The sequence below is a fragment of the Molothrus aeneus genome, chromosome 28 (assembly GCF_037042795.1).
Source record: "Molothrus aeneus isolate 106 chromosome 28, BPBGC_Maene_1.0, whole genome shotgun sequence".
Taxonomy (NCBI): Eukaryota; Metazoa; Chordata; class Aves; order Passeriformes; family Icteridae; genus Molothrus; species Molothrus aeneus.
Genome location: NC_089673.1, coordinates 4,570,495 through 4,589,717, shown reverse-complemented (window position 1 = coordinate 4,589,717; position 19,223 = coordinate 4,570,495). Strand labels below are relative to the sequence as shown.

Sequence of the window (19,223 nt, the reverse complement as noted above, 5' to 3'; positions counted from 1 at the left end):
CCCCCGCCGGCCGGGGCGGCGCGCGCGTCCCCGCTCCCCGCAGACAATGGGGCGGCGGCGGCGGCGGGGGCGCGCGCGCGGGCGGGGCGAGCGCTCCCCGCGAGAGGCGGGGGGCGCGGGGCGCGGGGGGGTGGGGGGGGGGGACAGTTCGGCGCCGCTCCGCGCACGCGCGCGCGCGCTCCCGCCCCGCCGGCGCGGCGAAGGTTCCGGAGCCCGCGCGCGCCCCCGCCCCGCCCGCGCCGCCGCCGCCGCCGCTGTCACCGTCACCGCCACCGCTGTCAGCAGCCGGCTCCGGTGCGGACACCCCCGCAGCAGCGGCAGGTACGGGGTGGGGTGGCTCCCGTGGGCTGGAGGGGAGCGCTGAACCCCCCGGGCGCGCTCTCCCTTCGCCGCGTCCCGCGCGGAGCAGGCGGGGGGGGGGGGGAGAGAGAAAAAAAACCAACAAAAAAAATCAATCAAGCCCCGAGAAGCAAAATCCGTCCATTTCATCCCAAAAGCGAGGGGAGGGGCGTGTACCGGTGCCGGCGCCCCGGGGCTGCGGCAGCGCGAGGCGCGGCCCCTGCGGCAGCGCGGGCGGCCGGGGCAGGTGCGGCGGGCGGGGAGCGGCGGCCAGGGATGGATGGATGGAAGGATGGATGGAGGGAGGGAGGGATGGATGGATGGAGGGAGGGATGGAGAAGGGCGGGTTTGGGGCTTTCTCCCCGCTTTGCGCCCGTTTCGGCCCCGTTCCTCCCGGCAGGTGGGGCCGGGGCTGCGGCAGGAGGGGCGGCAGCGCGGGGCCATGTTCTGCAGCCGCCTCGAGGGGGGAGGCAGCGGTGATTAAAAACGGGAAATTAATCAATAACGGGAAACCGTAACGAGAAAGCGTTTCGAATAAAAAAAATGGAAAAAAGGAGCTGCACACGCCCAGCCCTAAATTTTGCGTGGGGGGAAGCGATATTGAGGTCACGGCACCCCGGCGCTGCCCGGCTTTGTTGCACCCCCCGGTGCCCGTGTCGAGGGGTTTGGTGTTTAACGTGAACGAGGTGGGTCCCATCCTGTTGAATCCCGGGTGTTTTCCAGCCCCAGGATGGGGATGGGGATGGGGATGGGGATGGGGATGGGGATGCCCAGCCTCGTGGGTTTGGGGCTGGGATGGGGCTCCTTGCTGTCACTGGTAGTGCCTGGATGTGCTGGGCACATCCCAAGCATCCCAGTGCCATGCTGGGATTGCCCTTGTCATGCTGGAATTGCCCCCTTGTCCCTTCCATCTTCCTCTTCCCGTGCTGTCTCTCCTTTCTTGTCCCCAAATCCCACCAGGTGGGGCGTGGAGCTGCCCCCCCCTTTCTGGGTTTTGCCTTTTTTTTTACCTGTGGTTATTGGGTATTTCTTTATTTTAAGTCTGACTTAGCTGGGAAAAGGGAAGTTTCCTGGCCAGGTGTTTCCAGGAGCACACACCCGCCCTCCTGCCTTGGAGCAATTCAACCTGCAAGGAGCAGAAACAGCTCATTCCAGGTGAGGGATGGAGATTTCTGCCTGCATCCCCGACTGCCACATGAGCCCAAGGGAGGGTTGGCTTAGGCAAGGCGATTTTTCCTGCTGTTTTTGAACACCTAGAAACGCAATCCTGCTGCTGCTCGCAGAGGGCAGCTGCCATCCCTTCAGAGGGAGTTTCTCCTTCCATTTGCTGTGGTACCACCCCGCGAGGTGCAGCTCCATTTGCAGCGAGAGGCTGCTCGTGCTGGAAGGAGCAGCTGAGAGATGAGCTAAGCTGTCACCATTTGTATGCAGAGTATTCCCGAGCTTCCCCAGCGTGGATGTGGGCAGATGTTGGGTGCGTGTCTGAACCAGTGGAACAAAATTTGCTGCTGAGGATCCTTAATGTGCCTTGTCTGTCCAGCAATGGCTGCCTGCTTCCATCCATTGAAGGGGCTTTGGCTCTGCTGCTAGCACGTCACATTTTTGGGGTGTTTAATGGCTTTCCTTGTGGGGTTCAGTTTTCTTGGCATTATTTTTTTTAGGGTGGTCAAAACAGGTCTCAGTTGGGCGTTTGCAGGCTGCTCTTGAGGGGAGAAGAATTAAAACCTCGTTCTCTCTAGGAGTAAGGAATTGCCTAACCCAGTTATGCTTTGTTCACTCTTGAAACACAAAATGCTTGGTTTTCGCCCCAAGATGAGCAACTTAAGGACAAAAGCAAAGTGCTGGCTGATTTACCTGTGATTTGTAGAGGATTTGAACATAGAATCGTGGAATGGTTGGGGTTGAAAGGAGCCTTACAGACCATGTCGTTCCACCCCCCTGGCATGGGCAGGGATATCTTCCATTAGACCAGATTGCTCCAGCCTGCACTCCAGGCTTGCAGGGATGGGGATCCACTGGCAGATGGTTCACACCTGATTAAAGTATTGCATTTTCTCATTCTTTGAGTAAGATGCAGGTGGGGTTCATTTTTTGAGACCCGGGGACCGCGATGCCCATCCCACAGACGGTGTCACAGATCAGATAGGGATGTTTATCCTGCAGGGATTAACTGGGGATAGCGGTGGTGGGAGCTCTGTGTGCAGCTCCCTGAGGAGGGGATGGGCCCAGCCCCTGCAGGTGGCAAGTGCAGGTTTGGTGTGTCTCCCTCTGTCAAGCACTGTGTGAAGTATTTGCGCTGTGTGTGAAGTATTTACAGCTCTTGCTTCCAATTTGGGCTTGCTCACCCTTCCCACTCCCCTGTATCCCTTGCTGCCCTCTGCTTCCAGCCTCTGCCTTCCCAAGGTGTTCCATTCAAACTGTCCCATCCCCTCTGTGCTTAAAGAACTGCAGCTTCAGGAGGACCAAGCAAGTGTATTCATTTCATGTATTATATATATATACATGAAAAGGGAGTGCTGTAGCTTTGTCATTTCCTTCCCAAAAACCGTGGGGAAATTCTGCTCCCCTGGCCAGACCTCATAGGATAAAAAGGAGGAAAATGTGACACTGTAGCTGCCCTGTCTCGGTGAGGAAGAGCTGGGTGTAGCCAGTCAGGGATGCTCGTAGCATGCTGCTGCTGAGGTGGGTGTTTCATCTTCTGCCTTTTGTGTTCCTCTGCTGCATTTCAGAGAGCCGTGTTCCTCGTGGAGTGCTCATTGATCCCTGTAGCACCACAGGCTTTTTTCCAGTGTTTTCCAGGCGCGGGGTTTGGAGGTGTGTGGGTACCACTTTGCTGAGCAGTCCTTGAGGATGCAGCAGCAGGGATGGAGGGAGTTGCTCCCTGCTCACCTTTGTGTCCCCACGTGGAATTTGGGCTCGGCAGCATTGCGGGGCTGTTGGAACAGCCACGTTGGGAGTGTTTTGGAGCTGGTGTCGGTGCTGAAGCTCCTGAAAGGCTGCCTCCATCAGCACGGGAGTGACAAATTGTCCTGACACATCCTGCAGCACAGCCGTGGCTGGTGGGCCCGTCTTGGTGCTGGGTGTGCCCACCCCAGACCTCCAGACAAATCCCTCTGGGTTGGCAGAGCGTGGAAAATTGGATCATGAGGCACTGGCTGAGGGGAAATGCTCAGGGTGGCCGGTGCCTTTCTTCCCAAAAGCAAGATTATTCAAGAACTGAAAGAAAGCTGTGGATTTGAGTTTGTCCTGAGCAGAATAATCTTATTTTGTCAGCCCAGCGTGCTGATGAGGCTTGGCTGTGGTGCTGATGTCCTTTGGGGCAGTGCTGCTAATTTAGCTGTAGGAATGCTCTGACACTTGATGAATGAGTCAGGGAAGAGCCAGGGCACTGGTTTCCACCTGGCTCCCAGTATTTTCCAGTTTGCTCAGCTTGCTGGCTGCTGAGCTCAGTCAGTTTGTAGCTTGGCTGGTTCACTCCTAGGCTGTGTGCTAAGGCTGGACCGAGAGGTGGGAGCTTGTAGTGCAGTGCCTTGGGCTTGTGGCATCCTTCTGGGTGATGCTGGGAGGGTGTTGGGGCTGCTGGAATGTGGCAGCGGGGTTTAAAAGGAATTTAGAGGGGTTGTGGCTCTGCACACAGGTAGAGCAGCCAACCCTGAGCAAAATGGGCATGGCTGATGCTTTCTGGCTCCTTCTGAGGTCTGCAAACCCACGAGTCTGTGGGAAAGCACCGAGAGCCCTTTCTTGGAGCAGAAGGGGCCTCTCTGGCTGCCTTGGAGCAGCCAAGGCTGTTAAGCCCTGAGGGGATTTGTTCCCCTCGTGTACCTGTCCTGTAGCACAGGGAGCCCCAGCTCGGCATCCTGGCTGTTCCCAGCCTCAGCTGAGAGGAGCAGCAGCTCTCTGAGGGCCTCTCCCTCCTGCTGCAGTGGCAGCAGAGCCGGGCTGGCTTTCTAGGTTTTTCTGCCAATGCAGTGTAATCTCTTCCTACCTCGGGGGCTCTGCTGGCCTGGCTGTGCTGCTCAGGCTCCAGAGCTGGCTGGGTGGTGCCTGGGGCTCACCCCACGGGCACATCCCCAGGGCTGGGGGTGCTCATCAGTAAATTGGGCAGTCCTGGCTGCTGCCTGCCTGTGGAGATGGAAAAGGAAGCGATTGCAGAAGTGGCTGGGGCTGCCGGTCCTGCAGAGCAGCACGGAGATGTCCCCACTCCCCTGGCAGCAGGATTAGGGTGAGTGGCCTGGGGCAGAGCGGGGTGGGCTTGGAGAAACCTCCCTGAGCCCCAGGCTGGCTCTGCCTTGCCAGAGGTGCAGCCCCCAGCCTGGGGGAGATGTGGAGCTGCTGCTCTGGGCAGTGCTGTTCCCTCCTGGCTGTTCAGCACCCACAGCCCTCAGTCCCAAACTGTCTTTGCAGGTCACCCTAGGATGTGCTGGGCAGAGCAGAATTGCGGCCCTTTAGGCAAACCCTGGTGAGGTTTTTAGGTGGGCACAGCTCTGCTGTGAGGGACTGAGTGAATGTGAGTCTCTCTTGCAGCAGGATGGATCTCCCTCCTCCATCTGTGAGCTGGAGCTTTGTTTTACACTGAAATCTGCTGGTTGTAGGCTGGGGTTTTTTTTGAGTGCCTGTGGAAAGCATGTGTGGTTTACACTGGAGTCTGGAGGAGAAGTATCTGCGCCTTTCGACTTGAGTGGGTTTTCTTTGCAAGTCTAATGAGCTTTTTTGCTCCTCAGAAATCAATCCACTGGTTTTCCCCTTTTCTCTCCTAGCAGACCAATTAGTAAAGGTGGTCATAACACACAGCGTGCCTCCTGTTTTCGGTGTCTCTTCTTTAAATATCCAAGGAAAGGGAGCACCGGGGGATACCTTCTGTGCAGCTAAAAGGATTATTGCTGCAGTTGGGCTAATTATTTCCATCTTTGCAGCCTCTCCACTCTACCTGCCCTGACCCCTCTGCCTTCCCTCCGTGCTGCCCTCCAGAGCAGTGGGGTTGTCCCACCCTGGGCAGGGCTTTGTCCCCAGGTGTGTTTGGACAATGCCCTCAGGCACAGGGTGGGACTGTGGGGGTCGGTGATCGCTGTGGTCCCTTTCAGCCGGGGATATTCCGTGGTCCTGTGATCCCCAGCTCCGGGGTGATGCTCCAGGGAAGGACGGAGGCTGGCGAGGTGCAGTCCGAAGGGGCAGGAAAGGCTGTGTTAACTCTTGACGCTTCAAGAGAGGCGATGAAATCACTTGTACTGAGGGGTTTGAATAGCACGTGTGGGACTTGAAGGGCTTTCTGCCACTTATCAGCTGCACTTTGTGGCTCCCCCCCAGCCCCTGCCCCGGGCTGTCTGCCTGGAAGTGCCAGATGTAATTTCAGATGGGTTTCATCAGCGGCTCGAGTCAGTTGCCGCAGAATGAAATTCCATGAGGTGCTTGTAAATGACTCGAAACATCCAAAGAAGCCCCTCCTGTGACTCCGGAGGACATCCAGCTCAGCCTGTTTGGGGAGGGCTGGAGATTCGCTTCTGAGATAAACCAACTGTTTTCTGTGCCCTGCAAAGACGCGTTTGCACTTCTGAAGCTGAAATTGGCACAAGTAGGGGAGGTGTTCAGAGTGGTTAAATTGTTCCCTGTCCTAGGAAACATTTTATCTTTTCTTTGATTAAAGGTTCCTTGAATCCTGGCTGTGTCGGCTCGGTCTCAGTGTGCGGTGCTCAGAAACCAGCTCTGCTCCTTCTCTGTGAAAGGAAATGTCACTTCACCTGGGCTTCCTGGGGCAGGGGCACATCTGGCCAGCTGTTCTCAGCCAAAGCCCAGGCAGACCAGGGCTGTCACACCCAAATCGAGAGGCCAAGTGATGGGCAAGCAAGGCTTGTCCTGCCTGGTTGCTGTGGATCTCAGGATGAGCCTCGGGCAGGGGGAGCAGGGGCTGTTCCTGCTCTGTGTGTTAGCTGGAGACCACGGGATGACAGGAGAGAGGAGACTGTCCCCAGAGAAGGGATAATCTGCAGGGATTCCTTCCTGGAGGCTGGTCTGTGTTTGTGCCCACTCAGGGTTATGTGAGGAGCCTTTGAATAAAAATGACATTTATATATGAAGCTGTATTTGACTTTGGTGCGGTCAGAAGAGAAGGAAATGTAAGATTTGGAAATGTGGCTAGTGCTGACCCACCTGGTACAAAGTGCTGACTCCTCCCTGCAGGAGCCAGTGCTTCATTGCCCTCCTCAGATCCTGCCTGTGATGGGGTGAGAGTGGCTGGGGTTGAGTTACCTGTGGGCTTTAAGGCGAGAGGAAACTGGGTGATGTGGCAGAACTGGAGCTTCTCCTGCTCTCTGCTGGTAGCTGTAGTTTGTGGTGTTAGTGAGCCCAAAGCTGGGATTTAATCCAAAGTCAGAATTGCCTTTTGTGGTTGGTTTTTCAGCTCCCACTGACTCTGAATTCAAGGGCAGATTCCACCCTGAGCAAATTCTGCCCTCTGAAGTTACTGCTTATGTGTGTTTTACCTCCTGCCTCATCAGCATGACAAAGGGTGCTGCCTGGAGCTGCCTGGAGGGATTTGTACAAGAAGCTTTTAACAATGGACGTCTCCAAATTGGACAGAAAACTACACGGTTTTCCCTCAGCATTTCCCGGTGTAATAATGGAGAGCCTGGCAGGCGCGAATAGGCAGAAGTAATAAATGTTGCTGTTGGGAGGGAAGAGGAAAGCAGGTAAAATCTGTTCAAACTATGGCATGGCTTGGGGTCACTGCCTGGGAGAACAGATTTAGAGAGGATGGGACCAGAATGAGGGTATTGGGACCAGAATGAGGGTATTGGGACCAGAATGAGGGTATTGGGACCAAAATGAGGGTATTGGGACCAAAATGAGGACGTTGGACAAAGGGAGTGACTCTGGGGTGTGTGGAGCCCTGCAGGGTTCTGGTGGTGGGTGGGTGATCCAAAAAGAGCAGCTGAGAGCAGGAGGGGTCCGTGGGGCTCCCTGGTTTTGTTCTCATCCTGAGCAGCATCTTGGGCACACCTGAGCCTGCTGTCCTGTCTGCTCTGCTTGCTCATCCATCTCTCCTGTTCCTGCCCTCTCACCCTTCCATATTAAACCCTGCCTGGCAGCCCCAGGCTGGTGCTTGCCTGAGAGCAAGGTGGGGGACTCAGCACCCTGCAGGATGTGGAATTCCAGCATTGGGAATTGCTGAGCTGCATCTTTATTTCATGGTTTTGGAGCTTACTTTGCATGAGCGCTGCTTTTCCCCCATGTCAGTGGTAGCTGGATCACTTTGCCAGCTCCTCCCTTCCCCCAGGTTCCTCCAGGCAGGAGGTGAAGAATGAATACTCTTTAATGTGAAGGCACTTATTAATGCTTAATCTCTCAAATATGTCACTGCTTTTGTGTCTAATAGCAGGGCTTATTGTCAGGGCTGTCTGAGGCCCGTGCTCAGCTCCAGAGCAGGTTTCCTTAGCCACTGCTGCTCACCTTAGCAGAGGAGTTTTGGACTTTTGGGCTTGTTTGCTCTCTCAGCATCCAGGAGCATCTCCTTGTTTTCTTAAAGGGAAAAATCGTGCTTAGGGGTTGTGGTGTTTGTGTCCAGGTGAGCAGCAGCACCTTCTCAGTGCCGGGGGGAACACCAGGCTCGGGAGGGAGCTGGGCGGGTGTAAAGTGACTTTTTGAGTAAGGATCGCCTGGCACTGGAGTGCTGCAGCCAGGAAAAAAAAGCTGTGAATGCTTCTCCTCAGCAAAGGGGCAGTCGTGTGAGGTGGGTGAAGCTTTTGGCTCGGTGGGGAGAGCAGAAGGCTCCTGCCTCCCTCGATAAGGGATGACAAAGCCGTGGCTTTAGGTGTGGTCAGAGCCTCTCCAAACAGGCTGGCTCCATTCATCCACGATAAAAACAAGCAGTGCTGACACACACCAGCGGCCCTGCATCTTCCAGCCTTTGTTTTAGTGATCGAGAGAGAGCCTGTGACCCCGGGGAACATGAATGGAGCCCTGGTAAGCCGAGAGCAGGAGTGAGATTATTTTGGGGCAGAAGTGAGGCTGGGAGGCAGGCGGCCCCTTTGTACATGGCACACATGTGACAGCAGAGCTGCATTTAGAGCTGAAAGAGGATAAAATCCCCGAGGAGGCTGATTGCACCTCGTTTATTTTTAACTAATGTACTGGGGGAGATTGAGCTGGAATTCCGAGACTTGGGGCAGGCTTAAATTCGGACAATTTCCCTCATCCCTGTGAGGAGAAAGATTGGCACCAACTGGGCTAATTCCTGGGGAAGATGAAATGCATGTGGATTATGGATTTTTTTTTTTAAACTTTCTCCTCCTTTAGCCTTTGGGTTAGGAGGGGAAATAATGGTTTTACAACTCTTAGGCTGAATTTATGGTCCGTGTTCCCATGTGGGCTGTCACTTAGTCACACTGCCTGCATCTGCTTGTGCTGCGAATCTGCTCATCGGCCCCATAAAACTAAAATCAAGACAAGACAGATTGCTGCTTGATTGTCATCCCAAGTGGCCCAAACTGGGCAAAGACCAGCTGGGGAGAGACATCCAAGAGCTCAGTAGGGATGTTTTGGTATAAAGGTTTTTATTTGCTGTTCATCCTTACTGTAAAATCCTCATTTGTCTTGTGCCTCAGCACAAACTGTGCTCCCTTGTTAGGAGAAATAAAGGTACAAATGCAGCTACTGTCGGGTTTTTGTGCTAGAAGGAAGAGCTCTGGCTCTCAGATTCTGTGCAGGGTGTGGGGAGCCACAGCCATCTCCCATCACAAGTCCCTTGCTGTTCGTGTCACGCAAAGCATGAGCAGAAACAGGCACTGGTGCCTTGTTGATCCTTGTGGGATCAACAACTTCTGGGAGCAGGGCTGGAGCTCCCGGGTGTTCAGGGGGTGTGAACCTGTTGGGGTCCCCACCTGCTTCCCCTGGGCTGGCGTGTCCCAGTCCCTCCCCTCCCTGTCAGGAAATTAAGGATTCTCTCATCCTTACGCTCAGCTCTCCTGCTGATGTTTGTTTGTTTTCTCTCTTGAGCTTTTCCAGATTAGGCTTTTTTCCCCCCCCCCCCCCCCCCACTGCGTTTATCTTCTTACTGACCTGATACAGATTTAATAAAAAAATGGAGCTTTTCGTTTTAGTAAATACAGTTGTGAACATTTCGGGGAACAGTGTTTTTTCTGCTGTTATGCAACAATATAAAAGCAAAACAGCGACACTTGATGAATGTCCCATTGTTTGTTGTCTTTTGGCATTAAAGAATGAAAGATGATGTTCAGGAAACACACTGTGACTTTTGACCTCATCTGAAGAGCCTCTGAGTCATGAAAAACAAAAATAATTCAGCAGAGCCAGACAGAAGCTAAAACAGGCGTGACAGAGCTTGCTCTGGTGGCATGGTGGCTGCTGGGGTGAGGACAGGTCCTGCTGGAGCCCTGAAAACTGGTGAGATCTGACGCGTTTGCTGCTTTCTAGGCTAAGGAACCAGTGTGTCGAGAATGCCTGAGCCTTCCCTCTGTATTTATAGAGTGTCCTGGTGAGCTCCTGCTGCATTCCAGCTCTGCCAGTCACCCCTGGGGAGCTGGAGCTGGGCACGGGGGCCAGGGACTGGCTGGTGCCCAGTTTGGGGTGTCAAGTGGCTGGAAGTGATGGCTTGGTGAAATGAGCACGGTGTGTGGAGTGAAGGGGAGACTGGTGCTGTCCTGCAGGGGGGAGCTGGGCTGTTTCAGGCTGGGAACGCTCGTTCCAGCTCTGCTGCTGCACACCCTGTCCTTCCCCTCTGCTCCCCTGGGAGGTGTTTCTGCCACTGCACCCTGGAACCCACTGCTGCAATCGGGATGGGATCCTGCAGGGGGAAAGCAGGGATGGGATCCTGCAGGGGGAAGGCAGGAATTGGACCCTGCAGGAGAATGGCAGGGATGGGATCTGCAGGAGGAAAGCAGGGATGGGATCCTGCAGGAGGAAAGCAGGGATGGGATCCTGCAGGGGGAAAGCAGGGATGGGATCCTGCAGGAGGAAAGCAGGGATGGGATCCTGCAGGGGAAAAGGAGGGATTGGATCCTGCAGGAGGAAGGCAGGGATGGGATCCTGCAGGAGGAAAGCAGGGATGGGATCCTGCAGGGGGAAAGCAGGGATGGGATCCTGCAGGGGGAAAGCAGGGATGGGATCCTGCAGGCGGAAAGCAGGGATGGGATCCTGCAGGAGGAAGGCAGGGATGGGATCCTGCAGGAGGAAGGCAGGGATGGGACCTTGCAGGGGGAAAGCAGGGATGGGATCCTGCAGGAGGAAAGCAGGGATGGGATCTGCAGGAGGAAAGCAGGGATTGGATCCTGCAGGAGCAAAGCAGGAATTGGACCCTGCAGGAGGAAGACAGGGATGGGATCCTGCAGGAGGAAAGCAGGGATGGGATCCTGCAGGGGAAAAGCAGGGATGGGATCTGCAGGAGGAAAGCAGGGATGGGATCCTGCAGGAGGAAGGCAGGGATCCCTGGGGAGCCTCACCTTGGCTTCTCCCCTGGGACAGGCTTTCTGTGGCTGCCAGAGCCATGCCAGCCATGGTGGCGTGACAGTAGCTGCAGCAGATGGTGCCGTTGTCATCGTTTTATTTTCTATCCATGTGCTGAAACAGCTCAAAATAACTTCAGAAATGATGGCCCAATCCATGGAGAATGTTTTCCTGGCCCTCAGAAAATCTCCTGCAACGCTAGTGGCCACAAGGCCCTCCTGGTTCTGTCTCATCTGCTCTGGCTGGGATCGCTCACTAGACTGGAGCTGTGGCATGAAGAATCTTTCATATTTAATATCTTCATTACTGTGGCAGCATTGAATATTCACAGAACTTCTGTCAGGGTGCAGCAAATGTTGTCAGCACTGTGAAATCAAAGACAGAGGAGCAGCTGAGATCAAAGTAAGCAATAAACACGCACCTTGTGTCTCACAATGTCTTTTCCAAGCCTGAGGCAAAACTTGGTGGGGCTCAGGTGCAGCTGGGTGGTGGCTGGTGCTGGCACAGCAATGGCCTGGCAATTTTTGCAGTCAAATGCAGACCATTTGACCCATGAGGAGGAAGAGCAGAGCCAAGGAGTCTCTGTTCACAGCCTGCCCCAGACACCCTGATGGATGGATCACCCTGAGAGCTCTGCCTGGCTGCGGATTCTCACCCTCCTGGTCCTGTGAGGCTGTTCCACGTGTGGCTGGCTGACTGAGTGACTTTTGGGGTATTTCTCAGCTCTTTGATTGGCTGAATTGCATTGCAGGGAGCTCAGGAGGGGTGTAGCAGCGCTCAGTGCCCTCCCAGATGGGCTGTGCTGGGGGAGATGGGGATGGTCTGGATCCACCAGCCTGTCCCCGCCTTGGGAGCTGGTTTGGTGCCCATTGGAGCATGAAATAAGTTCTGTCGGCTTGTTTCTGGCCTCATATTGATGGAGAAGATTGTGATGGCCATGAGACCCTGCTGGCCACAGGAGCTGCCCTGTGTTTGTGAGGTGGCAGCTGTCCCCAGAGCGGGTGAGCCCCGCCGGGCTCCTGTCCCCAGAGTGCTCTGCCAGCAGCTCTGTCCTCTGCTGCCCATCCTGGGCACACCCTGACAATCCCAGTGAGCCACCCAGGGCAGTGTGGCAGTGTCAGTTAGTGGGAATGGATGATTTTCTGCTTTTCTTCCTTCGGGCAGTGCAATCTCTCCCAAAGCCATTGCTGCCTCCTCATGGTGTCCTTTGCCAGTCAAGGTAAAGCAGGCACTTGATGGGGCAGAGCAGCTGCTGTGCCATCGATTGTCCCGATTCATTAAGACTCCGGGGGCATTTTTTTGGGAACTTCTTTTCCCTCTTTTCCCCCTCCCCATCAATTCTGGGGGCAGTGGGGAGGCTGGGGGAGCAGTCTGTGACTCTGTCCTGGGCTCTGCCCTGCCTGGTGTTGCAGCCACATCTGGGCACGAGCCCAGCCTTGGGAAAGGCAGTGCTGGGAGGAATATCAGCCTTCCAGCACTTTCTGTTCAGTGAATAATGGCTGCTACAAGCCTGAGAGCTGCCGAGCCCGCCTTAAACCTGCGGCAGCAGGGGGGGAGGCTCTGGTTTGCAGCAGGTTGGGCTCAGCCTGGGATGGGAAGAGTCAAAGGGAATTAGCTGGTAAATAAGATCTGCCTTCTCTTTGATCCGCTCTGCGTGTTCAACTGCTTAAAGGCTTCCCAAGCAAGCGGGATTTTGGGGAGGAAGAATTTATCCCCCCACCATCGACCATCTCGGGGCTGGGTGGAGCTGCAAGATGCTGTAGCAGGGGGTGGGAAGAAATCCTCAGGCAGCCTGGCAAATCCCTGCCAAAGAGGCTTCTCTCCCCTCTCTGCAAAGAGCCTGCTGAGCACACAGGGCTGCTTTAAAACTGCTGCTGCCTCCTTTTGTGCTGCCACGTAAGCCCTTCTGATCAGAGCTCTAATCTACCTAAAGTTAGGGGGACTTAGGGGCAGCCTGATTTTTGCATCATGTTATGGCATGAGCTGGGTGATCTGGAGGGCCAGCACCTCCCTGGGCTGTGCCCACCCTGAAATGCCCTCTGAGAGCTCGCAGGGAAGGCTGGGGTCTGCTCTGCTGCTGGGAAAGGTTGGTCAGGTCAACCAGGCCGGAGTGAGAAGGAAATTAAGAAGGGGTGGAAGATCAAGGAAGGAAGATCCATTCAGTGCCAGGAGATGCTGCAGGTGGAGATGGAGATGCTCAGGCTTTGAGGTGGAGGTGGAGCAGGTCACAGTTGTTTTATTGGGGACGTGCAGACAAACCCATTCCCCCTGTCCTGCAGCTCAGGCCGTGGGCTGGGGTTTTTGTGCTGGATAATCTGGTCTCTAATTGCTACCCTGCTCCGAGGCAGCTGCTGAACTGGGCCTAAGCTGATTTGGGATGGCAAATTCTGTTAGTTTAATTCTCAGCAGCCCTGAGGAACTTACCAGCATGTGAGTGAGTTTTCCTTGGCTTTTCTCCGGCCGTGAGACCCCCGTGGTGACCCCTGGCAGGGCCCTTGGCTCTGAGCAGCTCTGAATTGTAAGGGCTGTGCTGGGGGAATGGAGTGACAGGAAAAGAAAATGGGTGTCCATGCTGCTGTGGGTGAGACTCTGGTGCCCCAAAAGCTGTTCTGCTGTGAGCCCAAACCCATCTCGTGTCTCTTTGAAAAGTGTCCAGCCCCTGGAGAAAGGGGCAAAAGTTTCACACCTCCAAGGAGTTACTCAAACTATAATAAATATGGAAAAATTGTAAAAAGAAAAAAGAAAACATGCATTTTGGAGACAATTTCTTTTGCAGCTCTGTCCTATTGCTCCAAGAGGCATTTATCTGTCTTTGAACCTAAAAGAAGTTTTCCGTCCTCTTGACTAGATATCCTGAAATTCCATGTAATTTCTCAGCTCACTGCATATTAGTGCCTGCAATTAATGAGATCATCGTCCATATTCCTTCCTCTGTCAGCTTCTGGGAAAAACAGTACTTGGAGAAGAGCACAAAGGACATGAAAAGGAAGTTGCTTATGAATTATGAACAGCCTTTCAGGCTGATATTGTTTCACGGTGCTGTCACTCTGTTTTAATTATGTAATTCAGACGGAATGATGCTTCTTTAAAGCCCTGTTCGTGTTTGATCACCTTTCAGAAGTAACACTTAGCTCGCGTTTGTTGAATTTTCATTTTTGACAACAAGAGCGAGTGCTTTGTCCCCTTTCTGATTAAATAATGGGGAAGGAAGATGCTGAGCACGAGACAATAGCCTGGAGGCTTGGGAGTTACCTGGGTGATCACTTGGATATTTTGTGGGTATTTTGTGGGTATTTCGTGGCTGGAATGAGGGGTGGAGCTGCTCCTTGGGCCACTGGTGAGTCCCAGAATGTGCAATTCCAGCCAGCATCTCCTCCTGCTGCTGAAATGTTCCTCTCCTTTCCCTGTGTTTTCCTGCCCTGGTACCTCAGGGCCCCTGCACCACCCGCAGGCAGCTCTGCCAAGGCCGGGTTTATTTTGGGCTGGGCTGTGTAAATCGAGCCCCCGGTCCAGCCTTGTGATCCCGGGATTGTCCCTGCCCTGCCTGGGGACAGTCCTGGGCCGTGTCCCCTGGGCTGTGCCCACTGTGACCCACGGAGGGGCTCTGGGGGGGCTGTTCCCCTCTGCCTTGTGCCAGGGCTGGAGGTGCCTGGCACAGATTGCCCAGCTGGGTGCTCCTGGATCTGCCCTGTCCCCCTCCCCTCCATGGGGCACCCTGGGCTCGCCTCGTCTGCAGCCTGGGGTTTGTCTCCCTTCCACTGCAGAGGAGCTTCGTGCCCAAGGGTTGAGAGTTTGGGCTCTGAACTCGCCGGGCAGAGGGTGCTGGAGGCTTTGTGCGGGGTTTTTGGGGCTCCCCAGGGGCTGCAGGGTGCAGGGGGCCCTGGTGCCTCTTTGGTGTAGGGCAGGAATTGCTGCTGCAGCCTGGACGTGGGGCTGGGGACAAGGAGCAGCTTTGGGCTGAGCCAATGGTGCCTTCCAGTGTCTGTGGGAAATGGGAATATTGGGAAATATTTCCAAGGACCTGCAGTGACGGGACAAGGGAATGGATTTAAACTGAGAGAGCAGGTTTGGAGTGGGTATTAGGAGGATGCTCTTCCCTGGGAGGGTGGGCACAGCTGGGGCTGCCCTGGATCCCTGGCAGTGCCCAAGGCCAGGCTGGACAGGGCTTGGAGCCCCCTGGGACAGTGGGAGGTGTCCCTGTCACGGCAGTGGTGACACTGGATGGGCTTTGAGGTCCCTATCAATGCCAGGAAGGCTCCGGGTTTGGAAAATGGGAGGTTTGGAGGAGGAGCTGTTAATTATGGGATGGGCTGTTGCTTTTTAGATAGTGTCCCTGGTTAAGGAGAATAGTTCTGCTGGGGATGGATAAGGTTCTTTGGAGGGTTTGTGCTTTATCTGCCATGTGGATGGTGCTGTTCAAGTTTATCTCTGTGCAGCTTTCTTTGCTCTAATTATGCATCACTGAGCCATTGCTACAAGGCGGGGCTGGTTTTACATTTTTAAGAATATTTTAGAATTTTTTTTTTCCCCCTTGATGTTATGTTTTTCTCTGAGAAGGATTTCCCCTTCCCCCTCTCAAAAGGAAAAACAAAGAGGATTATCATTGTGGACTTCTTTCAGAATTTTCAGTCCATCTTTGAGCATTCGAATCTAGAGTATGCCATTTTAATAAGATTTAAATTCTCTTTGGTCACGGGAGTTCATTACCTGAGTGAAAACCCAAGGCCAAGCTGAGACTTTCCCTCCCTCCCGTGCCAGCTGGAGGTGGTTTTGTTCCTCACTGAGGGTGGCTCAAGGCACAGGGGACTCTCAGGAGCAGCAGGAGGACGCTGTGCTCCATCTGCTGGGAGATGTCTCTGCTCTCCAGAGCCATCCAGGCCTCACCCCCAAACCTCTGTGTCTGAAGGAAGGGGCTGCAGCTGGGTTTGAGGTGCCCCCAGGGTCCCCCTGAGTGTTTCAGTGATGGACCTCCACGCCCTTGCTGGTGCTTTTTCCCTGTAACAGGAAGGCAGCTCTTCCTCTCAGATTGTCTCTGAAAAATTAATGGCTGCATCCTCCCGAGCTGCATTGTGCCGTGCCATGGTGGGAGTGGGGGCTGGCCCTGCCCGTACCTGAGCAGCACAGGCAGGGAGCAGCACCTCAGCTGCTCTGCACAGCCCTGGCCCTTCCTTTGTGCTGCAGAGCCCCGGCACCGGCTGGTCAGGGCAGGCAGTGACCACCAGCCCTGCCCACAGCAGCCTCCAGCCTCTGCTGAATCACAGCACGGGGGCTGCAGCCCTGCATGTCCTGGAGAAATGCAAGAACTTCCCCTGGCTGCAGCCCTGCATGCCCAGGAGAAATGCAAGAACTTCCCCTGACTGCAGCCCTGGCATGCCCAGAAGTGCAAGGACTTCCCCAGATTGCATGTCCTGGAGAATTGCAAGGTTTTCCCCAGGCTGCAGTCCTGGAGAAATGCAAGAACTTCCCCTGGCTGCAGCCCTGCATGTCCAGAAGTGCAAGGATTCCCTGAGGCTGCAGCCCTGCATGCCCAGAAGCACAAGAACTTCCCCAGGCTGCAGCCCTGCATGCCCAGAAGTGCAAGGTTTTCCCCAGACTGCAGCCCTGCATGCCCAGAAGTGCAAGGTTTTCCCCAGGCTGCAGCCCTGCATGCCCTGCAGAAATGCAAGGTTTTCCCCAGGGGGATGCTGTCCATGGAGCCAGCAGATGAACCTCCAGCAAGCAGTCCCCTCTGCATGGTGCCCCAGGAAATGGTCCAGAAAGGCAAGAAAGGACCAGATGTGGGCAGACACTTGACTGCTCTTCTCCAAAAAACACCTGGGAGGGAGAGAGGAGAGGAGGCAGAGTCAGGGAAAGCCTGGTGCGGATGCAGCACGGCAGATTTGGGAGTTTTTGCCCTGGATGTGCAGCTGGGAAGCAAAGGTGTCACTGCTGGGAGGTGTGTGGTGAGCAGAGAGTGGCTGGAGGGGCAGGAGCTGCTGCTGCCATCCACATTTTCCTGCCCAGGACAGGGCAGTGCTTTGGGAAAGCTGCTGGACCCAGTGCCAGGGGCACAGAGGGAGCTCCTCCACGTGCACACACACCAGAGCAGCACCTTTCTGTGTCGTTTTACACTCAGGTCTGTGCCTAGGTCGCTTTTTAACACTAAATTTTAGTATTTCAGTGCTGTAAATAATATCAAGCATCAGCCAGATGAGGTCTGGATATAATCAATATGATCCTTTCAGCTCTTGGCAGCCATATGTCCAAATAATTAGGACCCGCCAATTAGAGCAATAATTAGATACTTAATTCTTTCTTATTTTATACCTCCATTTTTATGGGTGATTTCATTCCAGTGCAAGTCCTCCAGCTTCCTTGGTTCTCCAGTCCTGTCAAATGGCTTTGTAGCTGTCTAAGGCAGTAATTAAATTGCAGAGTCATCTTGCTAAGGCTTAAAAAAAAAAGCTGGGTGAGAGATCTGGTTACTGGCCCTGGAGTTTCTCTTGTGTGGTTCCATACATGCAGTTAATTTATTGCCAGCAGACAAAACCACAAGTTTCCTCCTTGCTGCTGGTAACCTGAGCTCCACTGCTGAGCATGTGATCACACTAATAGCTGATTATTAATCACTGCCAATGGCTGTAATTAAGCAGCTCTTAGGAAGGCAGCTAAAAGCACTGTCTGTCCAGCCAGCACAGAGCACCCTGCACCAGGGGGCAGATGATGGTTGTTGGAGACTTCATTTCCTTTTGCAGATCAATGCAGTTTAGAGAAAGGGCTGGGAGGTTTTGCACCTTCCTGCTCCCACCCCTGACCTGTTTGCTTTGCTCTGTGCTGTGCTGGGGCTCTCTGAGCCCTGCAGGAAGGGTTTGGGGTTAAAGCAGGGGCTGTGCTGTGCCCTCACAGCCACAGCTGAGCGAGACCCTGTCCTCTAAGAGTCCAGAATCCATCCCTGGACAGTCCTGGTGTCCCCCCCCCGTGTCACTTTTGGGTGGCTCTTAAGGTGATGAGTGTGTTGTGGTAGCTGTGTATCCCTGCTGGACGTGTCCACAGGGATGGAAGGATCCCCTCCCAGAGCAGCATCACACCCCAACAGCAAATACAGCTCCTGGGAGACTGGTTAAACTGGGAAATGCAGAGTTTGGAGTGTGCACAGGGGTCAGTCAGCACTTAACCTGCTGCTCTCATGGCCCTCCTGGGGCAGAGCTGTGCCAGAGCAGTGTCCTGGGTGCACCAGGGTGCTCACTTTGCTTGGCACGTCTTAAATACTCCTGGAACTTGAATGCAGCTGGCAGGAGTTGCCTCTGTGTTTGCTGTGAGGGATGCAGTGACTGGCACATGCTTTTGCTTGTGCAGGACTGCCCAGACCTTCCCTTGGCTCCTGTTGGGTCAGGTTTTGCCTAATGGGTGTTAGTTTTTACTCTCCTTTTCAGGTACCTTTGCTGAGAGGTGGCAGAGCAGCCTCAGGACACGACCATGATGGAGGATCACGCACCTGGCCAGGAAAAACACTTCTCCTCAGGTGAGCACGTCCAGGAGGTGGTGAAGGACCTGCTGGGCCACTGCTGAGCTAAGGAGGGAGAGGGAGAGCACGGTGGTGGTGTGAGGGCCCCTTGGAAGGACACTGAGGGTCAGCCAGGGCACCACAGGGAGCCCACAAGATGCTCCAAAATGCACAGTCATGGCAAAATGCTGCTCGTGGGTCTCACTGTCCATGGAGCAGAATAACCCCAGACTAGGGGGGGAATCCCACTGCTGCAGCTTTGCAAGTGTGTGTTTGTGTTCACTCCTCAGTTTGCTCAGGAAACACAGCACTGTTTTTATTTGGGGTCACAGCTCGAGGATGCTGCTTGCTGCCTGCTTTCCTCACCTGCACAGGGCCCTGGGGACAGCTGAGCAGAGAGCTCTGGGAGTGGGGGCCATGCCAGACTCTTCCTCACCATATTTCAGACCTGCATTTCTTCAGAAGCTTTTCCTTTTCTCATTCCACCGTGCTCCACAGCTGAGCTTGGAAACCCGCGCTGCCAGCAAACCTGCTGGGACTCACTCCTGGCTATGCTCCACATAAACATCATCTTAATTTCCTTTTCTTGAGGTGCTTTGGACACCTCTTTGGCCAGATAAATGGATGGCCTCTGTCCTGGAGAGCATCCAGAGCCTCCATTCATCCTGGCTCTGCAGCATTGCGGTCCAACAGCTCCTCTCAGCTTGTCTCACACACCACAGGCTCCCAGGGATTTCGCTTCTTCTTTCCCAAATCACTTTTCCCAGCTCTCATTATTTGATTTGCCCACACCCTTGCTGAGGGGAGACTTGTGCCTCTTGCCCTGCTCTTCCAGAAGACTTTTGCCACCGTTTCTTGGCACAGAATGTTGTCCTGCTCCAGCCCTGTCACAGCCATGGGCTGGTTTGCAGTCCTGGGAGTGCTCAACCTGCTCTGGGAGGGAGGG

The 19,223-nt window shown here is 54.5% G+C and overlaps 1 protein-coding gene across 11 annotated transcripts in view; it reads left to right on the top strand.

Annotated features, from left to right (window-relative positions):
* The first annotated feature begins 202 nt into the window (after positions 1-202).
* Positions 203-19,223, top strand: part of MAPT (microtubule associated protein tau) — a 43,216-nt gene continuing 24,195 nt past the window's right edge. For 10 of the 11 annotated variants that reach the window (XM_066566975.1, XM_066566972.1, XM_066566968.1 and 7 more), the window contains exons 1-2: positions 203-321; positions 18,207-18,295. In XM_066566975.1, coding sequence (XP_066423072.1) covers positions 18,250-18,295 — 46 coding nt within the window. In that variant the 5' untranslated portion in view covers positions 203-321; positions 18,207-18,249. Of the gene's footprint in view, positions 322-1,407; positions 1,495-18,206; positions 18,296-19,223 lie in introns of those variants that run through there. The other variant, XM_066566967.1, reaches the window with a different exon arrangement.